This window comes from Amaranthus tricolor, chromosome 1 (genome assembly GCF_026212465.1).
Source record: "Amaranthus tricolor cultivar Red isolate AtriRed21 chromosome 1, ASM2621246v1, whole genome shotgun sequence".
Taxonomy (NCBI): domain Eukaryota; kingdom Viridiplantae; phylum Streptophyta; class Magnoliopsida; order Caryophyllales; family Amaranthaceae; genus Amaranthus; species Amaranthus tricolor.
In genome coordinates, this window is record NC_080047.1 from 39,561,877 (window position 1) to 39,582,826 (window position 20,950).

Here is a 20,950-nt window from a genome sequence, read left to right on the forward strand (position 1 = left end):
CCACACCTTTCTTGTAGCTTTATTAGTAAAGTAATCTTTGGCTTTTGAGGTGGTGTTTCTTATTGGAGACCAAGTAGATCATTTGTCATTACATGTAAAATTTTGCTTTTAAGTATTTTTGTGAGAAACCATTTTTTCATGGGACGACCTTAAAACAAGGAAATTATGTTCTCTCATTTTGTAAGTTGGGTTATTGAACTTACAGCGAGACCGTCTCATACAAACATAACACGTCATACTATTTTTTTTTTTTTTGTAAAACATAATGGCTCGAACCCAACAATAGTAGAAAACAATGTAGAAGATGAGTGAAAAAAATAACAAAAACAAGAGACACTACAAACAACAACAACAATGTGTTTATGAGGTATCTAATGATACCTCCACCTAAAAAATGATTACTTTCATTAATTTATTCAACAATCACACTTGAGAACAAGCTCTCAAGATAGTGATTCCATTCAACAATGGTAATAACCTATAAACTAATACAATGAAAAAGAAAGCTCTCTTGATTCTCAAACCCTAACTCTCTCTAGTGTATTAGCATCACTCACGACTCTAATGAAGTTCTAAGGACCCTTACATAGCCCTAAAACTACTTGGAGAACCCTAGGACCAAAGCCTTAAAAGGCCCACAACACCAAGGACTTAAACAGAACCTATTGTTTTGCCCCCTTGATGCTCTCTCGACCCGAGCAGCATTGCTCAACTAGTCGAGCACACTCACAAAAGCTGTTGGTTTCCTCCATTTGAACCGCTCGATCGAGCCACAACAGCTGGACCGGTCGAGCGGCCTTCGATCAGTGCTAATGTCTTAATTTGGTCATGTTCCTTGATCATGAAGCATTCTACTCGACCCGTGCCACGATCAAGACATTCCATCCCTTGCACCATACTCACGTTCTTCGTCGTACCCTCATCACGGCACCCCAAAAACCCTCCACATGAGGGTGATTTGGCGCTTGCTTTAACAATCTCCCCTTCAAGCCCAAATCTCCCTCCATCAACATGTGACACTATTCTTAGTGTTCCAACCAACACATCAACATAGGATTTGGGTCTTGGTTCCCCCTCAAGACCAAACCCATCATTAAACTTATTTGTGCACCACCTATCATGGTGGCCACCATCAACAAGTGTCACTCTCCTTGGTGACTTGAGTCTTGCATCCCTCTCAACATGGTGTGAGTCTCCACTCTTTAGCAACACATGACCATTGTTGCCCATCACACCCTTCAAGTGCACCAAGCACCTTTTTGCAACCTTCAAGACTCCATCACTTTGAGTCTTCATGGTGTACCCAATCTTCTCTAATCTTCTCAATGAGATTAGATTCCTCATCATCTTAGGAATGTATCTCACACCCCTAAGCTTCCTCACAATTCTATTGTGCATTCTCAAATGCACCTCACTAATGGCCTCAATCACAATTTCCTCACTACTAGGCAAGGTCACTCTCTCATGCTCACAAGCCATCACCCTTGTAAACAAGCTCTTGTCTCTACAAATATGATATAGGTGTATGGAGTTAAACATCTAATCACCATCATCATCACACTTGGCCAATAGCACATGACCATCCTCAACATCACTCATGGTCTTTTTCACAAGACCTTCATCAATGTTTAGGAGCTCTTTCTTCTTTGCAACCCCTTTCACCAAAGTTGTTGCCTCTCTCAATTTCTCAAATGAAACTTCCATCTTCTTCCGTTTGAGCTTCTTTCCATCACCAACCTTCATTGTTGGCTTCTTCATCTCCCTCAAAAGCTTCAAGCTTCTAAGGTCTTTCTTCAATTTGTTGCAAGTGTATTGAATATGGCCTCTCTTGTGGCAATGGAAGCACACTCTATTCCCATACTCAACCCATGCCTTCTTGATTCCGATTTTTCTCTCTTTTGATGAATTTCTCTCAATGACCTTTCCATCTCCCATAGATGGAGTATCATCAACCTTCATACCAAACCCCATGGATGGTATTTCCTCAACAATGCTACTACCCCTAGTAGTTCCCTCTAGTTTTTCAACTCTCAATAACAAAGACTCTATTATTAACCTTTGCTCTACCACCATTGTTAATAAGCTCTACTTCTCTCTTGAGAACTCCATTAACAATCTCTCCATCTCTTGATTACCCACTAATTTTCTCTCTCCCAAGGTTTCAATAAACCTTAATGGTTTCAACAAACCATTGAAATACTTCTCAACTTCCACCATCTCTCTTCTACCTATCTCTGAGTTTTCCCTCGCTCAATACCCCAAGGAAACACACCAAGCTCTGATACCAATAGAAAGAGAATGGTTCGGATCCAACAATAAAACGATGTAGAAGATGAGTGAAAAACAGAGCATAAACAAGAGACATAACAAACAACAACAATGTGTTTATGAGGTATCTAATGATACCTCCCCCTCAAAAATGATTACTTTCATTAATCTAGTCAACAATACATTAATGACTAACCTAACACACTTGAGAACAAGCTCTCAAGATAGTAATTCCATTCAACAATGGTAATCACCCATAAACTAATACAAGGAAGAAGAAAGCTCTCTTGGTTCTCAAACCTTAACTCTCTCTAGTATATTAGCATCACTCACTACACTCTAATGAAGTTCTAAGGACCCTTATATAGCCCTAAAACTAATTAGAGAACCCTAGGACCAAAACCTTGAAAGGCCCACAAAACCAAGGACTTAAACAGAGACCTATTGTTTTCCCCCGCTGATGCTCGCTCGATCCGAGCAGCATTGCTCGACCAATCGAGCACACTCACAGAAGTTGCTGGTTTCCTCCATTTGAACCGCTCGATCGAGCCACAGCAGCTTGACCGGTCGAGCGGCCTTCGATCAGTGCTAATGTCTTAATTTGGTCATGTTCTTTGATCATGAAGCATTCTCCTCGACCCACGCCACGATCAATACCTTTTATCCCTTGCACCATACTCATGTTCTTTGTCGTATCCTTATACCCCGAAGACCCTCCACATGAAGGTGATTTGGCGCTTACTCTAACATTTTACTTTCATGCATTTAATACTACTATTGCATTTGGATATTTCGATTTGAATGATTTCCTTAATTGAAGGATTGAGAACCCAAATTAAGAGTTTCTGGATGGAGACGCATACGAAAACATGTAATTTTATACCACATAATAGTTCCTTTATTTAATTTCCATTCATATTTTTCTTTTTTGATTTATTTGTATTAGTATTTTTTATCATAAAAGATAATATTTTGACCTCATTTCATTTATTTTCTATCCTAAAGTTTGAATTTATAGATATGAAAGAAGAGGTATTAACCTCACTTAAGGATCATGTAGGAAACTGAATATATGAATATCATAGAATATTTAGGAGATCTTTTATCTTAGGCAACAGAATTATTCTAGGCAGATTGTTAGCCATTTTTACTATTCTTCCATAATTAGTTTAGTGGTTAAACTTGTATATATAGGAGGCCTACTCATTGATTGAATGTATGAAAAATAAAAAAGCCCTAATCAGAAATCCCTTAATCAGAAATCTTAGTGTTTGCTTATAAAATTAATCATGGTATCAGAGCCATAAGGTGTTTTCCGGGGACCGGCGACACTGTTGGCTATCATCATTTACCTACTGAACACAAACCCCAAACTAAACACAAACCCCAAATATGTCTGAATCAGAATCAACGTCAAACCAGCAATTGATGAACATGGAACAATTGGAACAAATGTTCCAACTGTTTCAAAAAATGCAAAAACTCAATATAGCCAATGAACAATCAACCTCAAATCTGAGGGTCACTGAAAAATTGAATTACCAGAATTACTCTAAATGGTGTCGTCTAATGAAAATTGCACTTGAAGGAAGAGGGCGTCTCAAACACATCATCGAAACCCCTCCTTCATCAACTGATGCAAATTATCAGAAATGGAAGCAACAAGACTCAATGGTTTTGTCCTGGATCATATCAAACATCGAATCCGAACTTATAAACCAATTCCTTGATTACACAACTGCATATGACTTTGGAATGGGATTTCTGTTCTTTTGGCGAGTGGTCATGACGAACTTCAAATCTTCGATCTGAGTTCGAAAGCAAGTTCAGTCAAACAAAATCAAGGGACCATAGAAGAGTATTATGGCTGCCTAGACACTTTGTGGAAAGAAATTGACCGTCGTATGCCGAACCCTATGAAATGTGCTGAAGACATAACCATAATCAACACCTTTATACAAAAACAAAGGCTGTTTCAATTTCTGGCCGGAATTAACGACACATTCGACAAAGAAAGGAGAGACTTACTCAATCAAGACCCACTACCAAGCGTGGAAGCAGCCTACGCCACCATCCGGAGAGAAATCAACAGACGAGGGATCATGACCCACGTTTCATCACTGGGACCAGGTCCCTCAGAAATAGGTAGTGGGCTAGTGGCAAGAAACCGGTCCGGAAGACCATCATACCGGCAGGATGAAGATAAATCTCACCTCAAGTGCAGTCACTGTGGTGGAACAAGACACACAAAGGAGGGTTGCTTTAAACTCATAGGCTTTCCGGAGTGGTGGGACGAACACAAGCAAAGGAAGGCCGCCACCAAGGCTCAGCCACGAACCGGCGGCAAGGCACATGCAACTACCGGCGTCTCCACCACCACGACGCCTGACACTACCCACTACACTAAGGGAGAAAAAGCCATGGAAGGTAACACAGGTGAAACAACAATGGAGGAAACAGGAGGAAAAACGGAAGAGGGAGAAATAGAAACCGGGACGGAAGAGAGAGAAACAGGGGAGGGAGGGTTTCAAAACTTGCCAAAAGTGAGTATTTATACTCACAAACTTAACCAAACCCTAAATTACCCACCCACGAAAAAACCTCAGCCCAATACTCCAAGCCCAACTGGTTTCGGGCTTCTTTGTAACCCCCCTTCATCAAAATGGATATTCGATTGCGGAGCAACAGACACAATGACATTTGATCCTCACGATCTTGTATCTATTGGGGATAAAACCCGAACTCATATACAAACTGCCAATGGGGAGAGTGTAGAAGTCCACCAAGCCGGCCCGGTTCATGTTTCATCAACCTTACATTTAAATAATTGTCTCTTAATCCCTAGTTTATCTCATAAATTATTATCGATTAGTCAATTAACGAAAGAACTTAATTGTACTGTTCTTATGACATCTACTGCTTGTATTGTGCAGGACACTCGGACAGGGAAGATCCTTGGGCGTGGTACTGAGCGAGGAGGTTTGTATTATGTGGACGAGGAGACTCACAAGGGTCATACTTTGCTTACTCATGGGTCGAATGAACAGCAAATGTGGATGTGGCGTAGGCGTCTAGGTCACCCTTCACAAGGGTACTTAAAACGTCTTTTTCCATTGTTTAATAATTCTAATAAAACTTTGAACTGTGAAGCCTGTGTGCTAGCTAAAAGTCACAAACAGTCGTATTTTCCCAGTATGTCTCGTAGTAGTAAACCTTTTGATTTGATCCATTCTGATGTTTGGGGTCCAGCTCCTATATTTCATACTCATGGTTTGTCTTATTTTATTACCTTTGTGGATGATTGCACTCGTATGTGTTGGGTTTATTTTCTCAAACATAAAACTGAAGTTTTTGATACCTTTGTCAAATTTTATAATATGCTTCAAACTCAATTCCAAACATAACCAAAAACTCTTCGGTCAGATAATGGGAGGGAGTACATAAACCAAAAATTTTAGGACTTTTTTTCCACCCATGGTCTTATCCATCAATCTTCCTGCCCATACACTCCACAACAAAACGGAGTTGCGGAACGGAAGAACCGTACCCTTCTTGAAATCTCCCGAACCTTAATGTTTGAGGCCAAAACCCCTGCACATGTCTGGCCCGAAGCTATCTCTACTGCCGCTAACCTCACCAATCGTCTCCCTACCAAAACTCTCCAGTTTAAAACCCCCCTTGAAACCCTTCGATCCCATACTACCATTCCCCCTTCTCATTCTCTTTCCCCTCGCATTTTTGGATGTGTTGTATATGTGCACTTACCCACTCATACTCGACACAAACTTGAGCCACGAGCAATCAAATGTGTTTTCCTTAGGTACGGGGCTACACAAAAGGGATATCGATGTTTTGACCCCATTCATAACAAAATGTATACTACCCTTGATTGTGACTTCTTTGAGGAATCCTATTACTATTCCCAGCTTAGTCTTCAGGGGGAGACTAAGGGTGAAGACTTGAGCTGGTTAATACATCCTTTTGCTACTAAAGACTACAAAGAGGAAGTAGGTAATCCCACCGATGTCTCCACTGACACATTAATACTACCTTCTTCCCCTATCATTCTTGTCCTGTCTGAGTCGTCCCGTGACTCTCCCGAGATAGAGGTAAACTCTGATCCAATCTGTGATGTTCCTATTGTTACTAATGAAAATGTTTCTTCCTCTGGTAAGCCTTCCTCCAGTCAAAATTGCAGATATGAACTACCTCCCAGGAGAACCAGGGGAATTCCTCCCAAAAGATATGATCCGGAGTATGAGGCACACCGCTCCCGATATCCAGTAAGTCAAGGTGAAAATGGAATTTTGTCAGAATCTGCTGTTGCATTTAAAGCCTCCCTCTACTACAATACAATTCCCCGAAATGTTGATGAAGCTCTCCAAGATCTAAAGTGGCGAAAAGCCATGGAGGATGAAATTACAGCACTTAATAGAAACAATACTTGGGAAAAATGTGTTTTGCCTAGAGGAAAGAACATTGTGGGCTGTAAGTGGGTGTTCTCCATTAAGTATCATGCTGATGGGAAAATTGAAAGATACAAAGCTCGTCTTGTTGCGAAAGGATATACTCAAACATACGGGATAGACTACTCTGAAACTTTCTCTCCAGTTGCGAAGATTGACACTATCAGGGTCCTGCTGTCTATAGCTGCTAACAAAGAATGGCCTTTGTACCAGTTTGATGTAAAGAATGCCTTTCTTCATGGAGAGATCGAGGAAGAAGTTTATATGACGGCTCCTCCAGGGTTTGCAGATAATTTTGGACAAAATGAGGGGTGCAAACTTAGGAAGGCTTTATATGGTCTAAAACAGTCACCTAGAGCTTGGTTTGGGAGGTTCACGGCTGCAATGAAAAAGTTCGGGTATAAGCAGAGTAATTCAGATCACACCTTGTTCCTCAAAAGAAGGGAAAATCAGATCACCTGTCTCATAATATATGTAGATGATATGGTTATCACAGGGAACGATGAACAGGAGATTAAAAATCTAAAAAGGAGGTTGTTCTTGGAATTTGAAATGAAGGATCTGGGAAACCTAAAATATTTTTTGGGAATTGAAGTCCTAAGATCAAGGAAAGGGATCTTCATTAACCAGAAAAAATATATTCTTGATCTTTTGGCAGAAACTGGGATGATTGACTGCAAGCCAGCAGAAACTCCAATAACAGTCAATCATGGGTTACAGACTGAACTAGGAGGAGAAATGGCAGAAAAAGAACAATATCAGAAGCTTGTGGGAAAACTCATATATCTCGCTCACACTCGCCCTGACATTTCATATGCGGTAGGCGTAGTTAGTAGATTCATGCATTGTCCACAAGTACAACATATGGAAGCTGTAATGAGAATTCTCCGATATCTGAAGGGAACAAGTAATCGAGGAGTATCGTTTAGAAATAATGGTCACCTGAATCTCATGGCTTATACTGATGCAGACTGGGCAGGAGACAAAGATAGCAGAAAGTCTACATCTGGTTACTTCACTCTGGTAGGAGGGAACTTGGTCACTTGGAGAAGCAAAAAACAAAATGTAGTGGCTTTATCAAGTGCTGAAGCAGAGTTCAGAGGAATAGCTAAAGGGATAACAGAAATCCTGTGGCTCAGAAAACTCCTATGTGAACTAGGCTTTCCATCTAAGGAGCATGCAACTTGATTTGTGATAACCAAGCATCTGTCAGCATTTCCAATAATCCAGTATAACATGATCGAACAAAACATGTTGAGGTCGATCGACACTTTATCAAAGAGAAACTTGAAAATCAGATCATCAGCCTCCCTCTGGTCCGATCTAGAGATCAACTTGCAGATATCCTCACAAAAGTTGTTACAGCCGAAGCATTTGAAGAAGCTCTATGCAAGTTAGGCATTGGAGACCCTATGACCCAACTTGAGGGGGAGTGTAGGAAACTGAATATATGAATATCATAGAATATTTAGGAGATCTTTTATCTTAGGCAACAGAATTATTCTAGGCTGATTGTTAGCCATTTTTACTATTCTTCCATAATTAGTTTAGTGGTTAAACTTGTATATATAGGAGGCCTACTCATTGATTGAATGTATGAAAAATAAAAAAGCCCTAATCAGAAATCCCTTAATCAGAAATCTTAGTGTTTGCTTATAAAATTAATCAGATCACAAATTAAGATTTAACTAAAAGTTTGTGTTGTGTCTTAGTGTAGGAACCAAAAATGCAAGTTAGTAATAAATGATAATAATAAACAAATAATCACGATAAAGATTTAAGGTGATTCACCAATTTATGGCTACATCTATCATCTGGCATAGGATTAATATTAATGTGTTTGAAGGAGAAATACAAAACTTAAAGGAATCACAATGAAGAAATGGAGAATAATGTAAGGAAAGAAAGGAGCTAATTGAGGAGTAATTTACATAAGTAAGAGGTAGTGCTCTTAGATGAGACTTTTGACACACTTAATAACCTAGAGGATTATTTATAGAGGGACATTAGGTAAAAACGGGGCAGCAGCTGGGAGCAACAAATCATCAAGTAGCAGGCTCAAACATAATGCACAGAGGGTTCACTTGACCTGGTCTTGGTCAAGCCAGGGCCGAGCTACAGGTCGAGCATACTGTAGGCTTGTTCTGACCATTTTTTTCTTGCTTGACTTTTCTTTTTCATGCTTCCCACGGTCTCCTATGTCCATTGCCTTAGTCCTAGGATTGATTTCATGCACTCTAATCCTTCACATGTCAAAATTTACACTATCAATAGTACTATTTACTATTGGTTCCCATACAAACCAATCACCAAAGTCGTAGTACATTGTCCTCTTCTTTCTTACACCAGCTAAAATGATTAATAATTTAATCATGTTTTAATTACTTGGTGAAAATAAGTTACCAATAATCCTAACAAATACATCTTTACCCTGTCGTATAATAAAAACTTAACCTTTTAATTAATATATAAAGATCCACTTTCATGTCATCTATTCATTTGAAATATTTTTCAATCGCTTTTTGTTACATCTTTAAGCTTATATAGCTACTTTTAAACTCGTTCTTGTCAGAGGATATATTTATATCAATGGAGGATCACATAAATCGATATTAACATGTAAATTAAAAATTATTTTACATAAAAATGTTATAAACATGAGATTTTTATTTATTAATAAAAAAAAGAGAATTTTTTGAATTTGAAGTTTTGTACATTTATTTACAAACTTATTCCTCCCCCACCTCTACTTGCTTTTCTAATAATGGTTTAAACAAAAAGGTCAAATTAAGCAATTTCTATTGATAATATACATTGTCTTTGCCTCAAAAAATGAAGGGTAGAATTACATTATTATAGTCAAAGAACATGAAACCCAGAAAATATGGATAAAGGACGAGAAGATGCAGGAACACTTTTCTGCCTTCATGAGTCGTGCGTGTGTATTTTATCCCTTGGTTATAGTCACTCTATTTATTACCTGTATCAAATTAATTTTTCTACTATTCATTATTTTATGATAATTTATATATTTTGGTTATTATAATTTTAAAAGTATAGTTATGTAGAATTTTATTTTATTCGTGTAGTGGCATATTTTCATAATATCAATATTTATTATTTTTTAGTTATGTATAACGCTAGATATAAACGATTCGACAAATATATTAGTTGAGCAAAAATGTATTTGGTACAAGTATTTAGAACGAAAAAAGTACTATTGTTACATTGACTTTTTGCACTCTATCCAATACATTATTAAAATCGCAATTATCTTTAATTATGCTTGATTAAAAAATAGAAAAAGTTGATTTTTAGTAAAATTTACATTGAGAGAAATCACTCAAGATCCTACCTAACCATGTTTTAACTTATAAATTAAGAGTAAAACACATATTAAGAGTGATCCATGAATTGCGCTTAAAAAGGAAATGTGACAATAGTAGTGAATAGGAAGAAGTATAAGTTTTGCCGACGTACCTTACCTTAAGCAATCACTTTAATTTTTGAAATGATAATTTTTTTAATTTTAGAGTGATCACTTATAAGTTATAACCTTAAAATGATCAATTATAATCTTAAATTGATTACTTATAAAATTTATGTAATTTGAATTTAAATAGTCAATATCCTTGCAAAGTAATTATGTTCACCATTTAATATTGTTTTATATTGTATTTTTTATGAATAAGAAAAAATATATTAAAATGAAATCATGTTTAATTTGTTTTAATAAATATTTTTATGATATCAATTTTTATAATTTTTTTATTATATGTTGTGTTATATATAAAAAAAAAGAAGTGTAATAACTAATTTAAACTAGAAGAAATATTTACTATCCTAAATAGCTATATACTTATCCTTTTATGTAGAAGTTTTTTACTGGTACAAGTACAACTATTAATAAATAGTCTCTTATAATATCACTTCTAAACTCCACTTATTATAACATTCGGCTAAATATAATACAATGTTGATTATGAGAACTTTCTAAAAACATTGATATCATATACACTTCATCTTAGTCCAATTGTTTTGAAACAAACTTACATAACACATCAATTGAATACTTGTACCAATGAAACTGTTTTTTGGTTAAACTATCTTTAAAAGGCTGACTCAATATAAATTTACGTTCTTAAAGTGATCATTTATATCCTTAAAATGATCAGTTATTATTTAAAGTAGTTATATTTATTGTCTTAAAGTGATTATTTATAACCGTAAAATGATTATTTACAATGTTAAACTAATCATTTAGAGAAATAAACTAACTATATAAATCTCGTTCTTAAAGTGATTAATTATAACTTTAAAGTGATTAGTTATTATTTAAAGTAGTCATTTCTATAGTCTTAAAGTGATTATTTATAAACTTAAAATGATCATTTACAATGTTAAACTGATCACTTAGAGAAATAAACTAATTATATAAATCTGTCTTTTGATAAGACGATCTCATACAAAGAACAAACTACACTTCTTTTTATGAAATGATGTGATGATGAAATGGTTAGGGTTTGTTGTGATACATTCCACAAATGTTTTGGTAGCGAGCTATCAATTGCACCTTAAAATAAGGAAACAATAAGTAATTAGTAAACAACTTGTACTTATTGTTTGTGAGATTCCCAACACCCATGCCATCATCTCTTGGCTTCATTTCATACATTTACTCTTTCCACTTGCTAATAAACTAACATCACTTTTTTCTTCTTTACACATAATAATTTAATAAACATTGGGAAGAGGGATTAATGAACAAGAATAAAATAACACCCAAAACAAAAGGAACACTAATTAAGTACCATAAAACAAGCTAATTAAGCACCGAAATTAACCCATTTTGGTTAATGTACTTAGCTTAATTTATACATATTTGAAACTATCATTGTTTTTTTACTTAATCCAATCTAGGATTAGAGGATGAATAGAGCAATGAGGATGCAGAAAAGCTTGTATTATTACTTTCGGGATAAAAACCGTCCACATTATTTGGTAATCTCGACGATGAACTTCCAACGGGTACTTCTCGTTTGTAACTTCTAGGACTCGGGTTTTCCTGATCGTTTGATGTCTTAAGTGAGCCGGATTTAAGTAGCATATCAACCTTGCTATATTCTTCCCTCTCATCCTTGATTTCCTTGAGCATTGCGGCTACATCTTTCATTGTTGGCCTTTCGTCTGGTGACGGGTTTACACATAGCAACGCGATCCCTAATGCTTGCATAATTTCCTCGATCTCTGACTCGGGTCTTGATAATAAACTCGGATCAAGGATTTCGACCCCTCCGGTCTTCTTTTGCCTTGCCCAATCAACAACATGTAGCCCTCCGGGTATTGTGGGGTCTACAGGTTGTTTTCCGGTTAGGACTTCCAACATTACTACTCCGTAACTATACACATCGCTCTTTTCTGTTATCTTCAACATGTAACCATATTCTGCATCGAGTCAAAGAAGAGTTAGAACGTTTTATGCAACATACATGAACTTTGAAAAGTCACACGTCAAAGAGTATAAGACTAACCAGGAGCAATGTATCCGTAAGAGCCAGCGACAGTGTTGGATGATCGATTGAAATCACCGTCATCAATGAGCTTCGCTAAGCCAAAATCTGCAATGTAAGGTTCGAATTCTAGGCCGATAAGGATGTTGTTTGCCTTGATGTCTCGATGGACTATTGGTGGAATACAATCATGGTGCAAATAGGCTAGGCCTTGAGCAGCACCAAGCAAGATTCGGTACCTAAGACCCCATTCCAACGCATTCCTTGAACTCTCGTGCAAGAGACTCCCCAAGCTCCCATTCGGCATATAATCATACATAAGTAATCGTGTATTTCGGTTCCTACAACAACCAAGGAATCTAACAATGTTCTTGTGGCGGATTGACCCGAGAGTTTTAACCTCAGCAGAGAATGAATCTCGAACTTCGCCCTTTTCATCAGCTCGGTTTGATGTAGGGTTCGTTGTTGGCCATAGCTTTTTCACAGCAATGACATCACCGTTTTCCATATCAGCTCGATAAACTATTCCCGAACATCCTTTACCAATAATATTCGAATCTACAAGACATTTGAGCACTTGATCAACTGAAAAGTTAAGTTTCTGGAAAGGGGTGAAATGCCAAGGCCATGAATCACCCAACTCCGAATCCTCGTCGTTTTTATTGGTTTTTCGTGCTCGATTCATAGCAAAAATCCCCATGATCACCATCGCGACTGTCATGATTATCAGCAAAGCAATGGCTGTTTTGAGAATCCTGGCTTTTCTTACTTCATTCTTGGAATCTGAAAGCTCCGAGCCAGCGATATTGCTTGAAAAACACGAGTCTTTTCCAAAAGAACACAACCCTTCATTGCCCTCTAAAGACGCTGAAGGAAGCTGTCGGAAGAGCTTGCTGTCGGGCAGGAGTCCGGTGAAGTTGTTGTAGGAAATGTTAAGAGAAACAAGGTTTTCAAGGCCAACTAGCGGGCTTAAGATCCCGCTGAGGTTGTTGTGTGAAAGGTCTAATATCGATAACTTGTTTAAGGCCGGTAAGTGAGATGGGATCGGACCAGAAAGCATGTTTCGACTCAGATTTAGAGCGATTTCAAGAGACACGATCTTGCACAAATCACTAGGAATCTCACCATAAAGTTTATTACTACTAAGATCGAGCAATTGTAGACTAGTGCACAAGCCTAAAGACGGTGGTATCAATCCCGAGATCATATTCTTGCTCAAAACCAGCTTATTCAGTGACACAAGGCGACCAAAACTAGCCGGGATTTCACCCACAAACCCATTAGCCGAAGCATCCAATACTTGGAGAGACGATAAAGACGACAATGTACGAGGGAGGGGACCCACAAGATTGTTATTACTAAGATCTAACATCTGCAACTCACTACAACTCCCAATCTCATCAGGCACTACACCCGAAAGATGATTACTCGCCAAATCGAGAAAGTTTAGGTTCTTTAGATTCCCAATTTGTACAGGAATTTCACCAGCAATCCGGTTATGCCCAAGACGAAGCCTAATCAACTCGGTGCAATTACCGATATCAGGGGGAAGAGTACCAGAGATCTCATTTGAAATGAGCAAAAGTTTAGTAAGATTTTTGATATGAAACAATCCTGGTGGAATGCTACCAGTAAGGGCATTATGAGACAAATCTAGGGATTGTAGGTTACTACAACTAGCTAAACTTGAAGGAATGTTCCCTTCTAGTTGGTTAGCCCAAGCAAAAAACACAGTAAGCTTTGAAAGTGACCCAAGTTCTAAGGGTAGTACCCCAGAAATCTGATTAGTATCCAATTGTAACTGCACTAAATTGATACAATTTGACAAAACACTAGGGATTGAACCAGTCACATTGTTATTACTAATCATAAACTCCTCAAGATCAGATAAACCCCCAATTGAAAATGGAATAGACCCAGAAATCTGATTTAAAGAAAGATCAATACTTTTTAAGCTAGAACAATTCCCAATCTCATCTGGGATAGGACCCACCAAATTGTTGTGCCAAAGAAGCAATTTTTCAAGTTTCATCAGCTTTCCAATCTCAGATGGGATAGACCCAGATAAACTATTCTCATACAAGTATATATTTATAAGCTCAGAACAGTTACCTAGTTCTCCAGGAATCTTACCAGAAATAGAAGTTGTATAAATAGAAAGTATTTGAAGCTTGGAAAGCTTACCCAATGTAGAAGGTAATGAACCTGAAATTCCAGTATCAGCTAAACCCAGAACTGTAAGGTTACTCAAATCACCAAATTCATCTGGGATTTTTCCCAAAATGTCTTTATTACCTCCAACCCTAATCACTTCAAGACTAGATATTTTGCCCAACTCAGAAGGTAAACTACCCCCAAGCTGATTATCAAAAAGAAGCAAGCTTTTTAAGCTTGAACAGCCACTAAGTTCATGTGGGATATTTCCAGTGAGTTGATTAGAGTACAAGACTAAATCTTGAAGATTATAGAGGTTCCCAAGTGAAGATGGGATTGACCCAGATAAGGAATTTGAGCTAAAATCAATAGAAATGAGAGAAATAATGTGCCCAACTTCATCTGGGATTGAACCAGTTAGGTTACAAGAAGAAAGAGTGAGTCTTTGAAGAGAAGTAAAGGAAGAAAGATTAGAAGGAAAAGGGAGTAAAAGTGAAATGGATTGAATATTGATTTGAGTAACAAGGTTTTGAGATGAACAAGTGATGGAAGTCCAATTGCATGGTGTGGGGTCCAATGGGTTCCAATCAGAAAGTTCAGGGGGAGGTGCATGGGAGTTAGAATGGAGCCAAGAGTAGAGGATAACAGCCTCATTGGTGGAGGCAAAAGTGGTGGTAAATGAAGAAGAAAGAAAAAAGAGGTGGTGGAGAAACAAGAGAAAATGGTGTTTATGAGTAGAATTAAACATGTTGATATCTAAGAAAACATTTGCCTCAAATTCCAAACTTTTTCTTCATTTGGGTTTTGGTAAAAACTAAAAATAAAAATGAAAATCATGGGTATTTGGTTATGATTTGTGAATGTAAAATGTATATATTTTGTATAGTATATGTCTCCTATGTTTGTGTGTTTGTATGTTTTGCTTAGTTTGAACTCAAAACCTTAAAAACCACAATAAAAGAGCATAAGTTGGGAGTAGACTAGTAGTAATAGTAGGAGCATAAAAAAAAAGAAAGCAAACAAGGCATTAAAACAAGAAAAAGAAAGACAAGTGAGGGAAGGAAGGAATACCTAGAGATTTGAAAATGTAAGGAGCAGCATCTCCTTCCACCTACAATGCCTCTGTTTCTGTGAAGCTGACTAGCATAGTGTATATACTCCAATACTTAAAATTAAAATAAGAAGTTGGAGCAAGACGAAGTATTTCACGCGCGCGCAGAAGAGTGTACTTAAGTTTGGTTTAAACTGCAAATCAAATCAGATTAAATTGTAATTTTAATACTTTAAATGGTCTACGGTTTAAACGGCCTGGTTTGTTTTTTTTTAAAAAAAGGTTACGGTTTACGGTATGGTTACAATTTTTTATTTTCTAACCAGATCAGACAGCAAACCCTAGAATGACCATAAATCATATTTTTTTAAAAAAATATATGTAGTTATTTTATATAGTAATATATACTTGAATAATGTTAATGCAATCAACTAATTATGTAGTATTATATTTAGTGATTGTAGGTGCGAAATATTTTTATAGACACATATTAATTTGGAAAAAATATAAAAGTAAAAAACGTAGACCAGACCAGACCGTTGTAGAACGGTTTTGTCTGCTCTGGGCTATTGATTTAAATGGTCCGGTCCAGTTTGGAAAATTTTCATACCGAAATTTTTTATTTGTTCTGATTTTAGTGTCAGACCAGACCAAATCGGACCGCATGCATCCCTAGTCGGATTGTTTGGTAAATAGATGTTTATTTGAGCATGTGAAATTGTTTTTATTTGCTTTTAAAATAGTTGGATAAATTAGTGATATGTGATAAAATTAAATATGGATTGACGAATGTTTATTAAAAAAAAAAGTGAACCAACAAACTAAAAATCAATAATAAAAAAAACTAATAAAATTAGTCTTTTTATTTTGGCCGGCTAATAAGATTTAACCAATTTTTTTTAGCTTTTTGACTAAACAACAATCTAAAAAGTCATTTACTAAAATTCTTTTAAAATATATAAAAAAAAAATTGTTTTGCCTTAATATATATAGAGTTGGATACATAAATGAGAATGAAATGAGATTAGTACATCATTGCTTAAACAAAAAATATGTTTACAATTCCTTTAAAGCTTGCTCCTTTGATCCTTTCTAATTTTGTTTCATGCACCCTTTTTATGGCTTTTATTATGGACTATATATGTTTTTATTTCATTTTCCTAACACTCAATGGCCCACAATTTTTCATTTGTAAATTTTAGTAATCAGTTATTTGAGTTGTCTAATTTATGATATGAATATATGATAGGGTAGTGCAATTGTTTTGTGATGAATTCATTCTAAAAGCTCAATCATGGTCTTAAACATAGTGTATGAAAAAAAAAATACATTAGTATTTTACTCCTATATTATTATCTCGAGAATGTATTCTAATTTTTATAAAAAAAATATTATAAATAAAAATCATTAAATTTGAAAATAAGATGTCTGATTATATGGGGCTTGCTAAGGTAAAAGGGTTTCATATAAATATCATTTACTCACTTTTTTATTTAATTTTCTCACCAATTAGACAAATTCTTTATTAAGACTATATCATCGTGAGACGACTTAATATGGACTGACTCAATTTTTGATTTCTTAAAATTAAAATTTAATGAAAAAAATAGTTTTTATTTAGTTAATTGTTGTATAAGTTTAACTTTAGGTTACTTGTTTGGGCCCGTGTTACGGTGAGACGGTTTCATACAAGACTAGTTGAACCAACTATCAATGAGACAATTTTCATGGGACATAAAGAGTAGTTATGTTGAGTAGGTGGTTAGAGTTTTATTTAACACAAATTTTTACTTGAGACTGTCTCTACAATACAAGAGACGTCTCAAGTTTGGGCCGGTCTAATTTTTAATTTAAAAAAAAATAATTAAATTTTCTAGACACGCGCGTATAGTTGGGTATATAATGATCTGTATTTATGGTTATAAATTATAATATTACATAGTTGAGTATATAATGGTTTGTATTTGGGGTTATAATATTACGTGTTTGGGGTTATAGTATTATATATTTGGGTATATAATAATCTGTGTTTAGGGTTATAACATTATATAGTTGGGTATATAATGGTTTGTGTTAGGAATTATAACATTATATATTTTGGTATATAATGGTCTGTATTTGGGGTTATAATATTATGTATTTGGGGGTTTTAAAATCATATAGTTGGGTATATAATAATCTGTGTTTGGGGGTATAGTATTTTTATAACACCAAATATATTATGTTATAACCCCAAATATATATTGTTATAACCCCATATATATTATGTTATAACCTCAAAAATATATATTGTTATAACTTCAAATATATTATGTTGTAACCCCAAATAAATTATGTTATAACCCCTAAATATATGCTGCTATAACACCAAATATATTATGTTATAATCCCAAATAAATTTTGTTATAACCCCAAATATATTATGTAACTTTTCACATTCTACTCACACGTGCTCTTTGATTTCAGCAACAGTTTTTTGTAAATTAACATAAATTAGATTTAAGCTGGGCTTTTGAGAGTCATCTTTGCAAAAGATGGTCTCTCAATCTCAAGAGAGCACTTCTTTATTTAATATATATCAACGACCATAGAATCAAATCCTATTAACTGTATTTTTTTCTCAATTTTTTTTATCTTTTTCCATAGCAACTCTTCAATTTCCAACATCTACTCTCCCATCATTTTATTTTCATAAATTTATGAAATGACCATTTAATTTTTAAGAATAATCAACATCTTTTTTTTTTTTTTAAATCTTTCAATTTAGTCTTGTAAACTTTTACACTTCTCTATTATTTTTCATCACAAGCTATTATTTTTTTCCTTTTTATTTTAATCTAAGAAAATCCTTCTTTTCATTTTACTTAAGAAATCCCTTATTTTTGAAAATAATGAAAAATTAAAAGGGCCTCGAATATCTTTGTTATACCTCTAATTATTAGAAATTTATTGAATTTATATGCAATCAACTTTATCTTCTGTGAATGTTGTTGCTTAAATTAATGATGTGATTCCCATAGTCTATACAAAGCACTAATTGCTTTTTCTATTCCTTCCGTTACTTTTTGTTTGTCCATTTAAAATTTTTTTAATGTATGAGAGAAATTTAAATTTGATTTTTGAAGTATATATTCAAGACAAAATATATTCATGTGGGATCTTGTTAAATTCATCTTGATGTAAAGAATTTTAATATATATTTTTTACAATTTTTTTATGCGTACTTTGAGATATCGAGACATAAAATTTGTTTTAAAGTACGTGAAAATAAATAAAGGGGACAAACAAAAAAAAGGATGGAATATTTATTTGTAGAAATTCTCTAATGTATCATTGAATAAAAAATATTTACATCAATTTAAATATTCTTACAATGTTTAATACTCATAATATCAATATCATATGAAATAACAATAATATGAAATAAACCACTTCATTTGTTCTCTATGAGAAAGTATTTATTAATCCTAAAATATAATATCGCACGAAATATAAATTAATACGTTATACAAAAATAAATAAAACTAGAAGCCATACTTTTTGATTAATTTGAGTATTTAAAAGCACGCATTACAATATATTCCGTTATCATTAGTTGTATACTTGTATGAATTAATAAGCTTATTAAGATTTAAATGAGATAATTAGTAACTTAACCAAGAGCTTATGTTGATGGTTAAAACCTCAGAATATGTTATATAATCTAACATGCTTTCTCACACAAGCACTTTTTGGGCTAGAAATGTAGATGAAAAATGACTCTTCTCATATTTGGTGTAAAATATTTTCACTTGAATTTGAGGGTTGGGTGAATTTCAAACTGTGACCTCTTGTCACGTGGCTACTAATACCATGTCAAGGAACTAAATCAATCAAAAGCTGATGTTGATGGTTGAGGTTCCAAGATATGTTATATACTCTAACATGCCCTCTCATTCAAAGTGGAATAACCATCCATATTTTTAGTCCAAAGGGCTCTCGTATGAGGGGGCGTGTTAGAGTAAATAACATATCACGGGGTCTTAACTATCAACTTAACCTTTTGGTTGAGTTGGTTTCTTGACAATAATCAGATCTTATCTTTATTAGAGTAAACTTTGCTTACTTTTCTCCGGATAAAGTAATAGGTTTAATTCTCACATAGTTTATTTCATATTCTCCGTCTACCTTTTAATTAAAATTTTTAATTAATTTATGTTTTAAATTATTTAAATTAAAAAATAAAATAGTGAGAGAGCATTAGGTAGGCTAGAGCATCCATTGAAGTTAGCAAAATAAATTCGAGATCCAATGTAATTTCTGCAAAATACTTTCTTAACTCTAAATATTTTATAATTAACTCCATTATTTTAACGTAAGGTCTTACCAAATAACTATGACCTTTGCTCCCCACCTTTAACTTACAAAATTATATGACAACTCCAATCAACTAATATTTGCTATTTTTATAAGAGACTAGTTTTTAATAAGACGACCTTAAAATAAAAAATTTATATATTAATAATTGTATTAGTTAAATTATTCAATACATGTATTATAAAAAAAAAATTTGAAGCTCTTTTAACTTAGCAGATATTATACAGTCGGACACCTTGCATAGAATTACAAAATATCTTTATATCATATGGTTATTTTTGTTTTACAAAAAAGTTACATAAACTAATATTGAAGTATATTTGAAAAATAATTATATGTGAAAGTTAAAGAAATATGATGCTATAATTTTGAATTAGTTGTATATATAAATTAAGCAACTTTATATGAATATTATTTGTGGAATAAAGTCTAATATTCAAATTTGAATTAGTTGTATACATAAATCAAACAACTTTATCTTTTACTCTCTAAAAAAAGTTGTGTACCGACCTTACCATTATGCGTACTAGTATTACTTTTAGTAAAAAAAATATTGTGCAAAATTGAAAATTAAATATTATGCAAGTCTTAAAATCACAAAATCTCTAGAGCCCCACATAAATCTATTCCAAATTTAATAGACCATATAAGTCAATTGTGCAATCTATGTGTCACACTCTACCTTGGGCTTGTTAAGTAGTAGGACTATAAAGAAAGATGATAGATGATTCCAACTTTCTTTCCTTCTCCCCTAGAAAGAAGGAGAGCATGTGTGTCTATACCCCTATACTATTCCAATATGGAGTATTTTTAATTAGGACTCTTTAAAAATATCCGACCCGTTTGATCCGATTTATTGATCCGACGACCCGCATTTTAAATGACAGGTCACAAAACAAAAGAAATTATAAATTACAAATCGGTTATTCAATCAGTCTTAATCAGGTCGAATCATAGGCTACAAACTAGTTTTATTCGGATACCCGTTGACAGATTGTTGGAGAAGAATTTTTTTAATGTTGTGTAATGTGGGTATTCAACATTTTCGGATATTTAAAAAAGTTCAACACACCAGCATGCCTATCAAATAAAATTAGCATTATGTTGCTGAGCTTAATTCTTAACTTATACAACCAGCTATTACT

The 20,950-nt window shown here is 34.6% G+C and overlaps 1 protein-coding gene across 1 annotated transcript; it reads right to left on the reverse strand.

Annotated features, from left to right (window-relative positions):
- Window positions 1–11,335: 11,335 nt before the first annotated feature.
- On the reverse strand, window positions 11,336–15,537 carry LOC130818218 (LRR receptor-like serine/threonine-protein kinase RGI1). Its single transcript, XM_057684306.1, has 2 exons — window positions 12,266–15,537; window positions 11,336–12,179 (listed from the first exon to the last, which is right to left on the reverse strand). Exons 1-2 carry the CDS (start codon window positions 15,144–15,146, stop codon window positions 11,641–11,643), a joined length of 3,420 nt encoding a protein of 1,139 aa, XP_057540289.1. The 5' UTR covers window positions 15,147–15,537; the 3' UTR covers window positions 11,336–11,640.
- Between the last annotated feature and the right edge of the window lie 5,413 nt (window positions 15,538–20,950).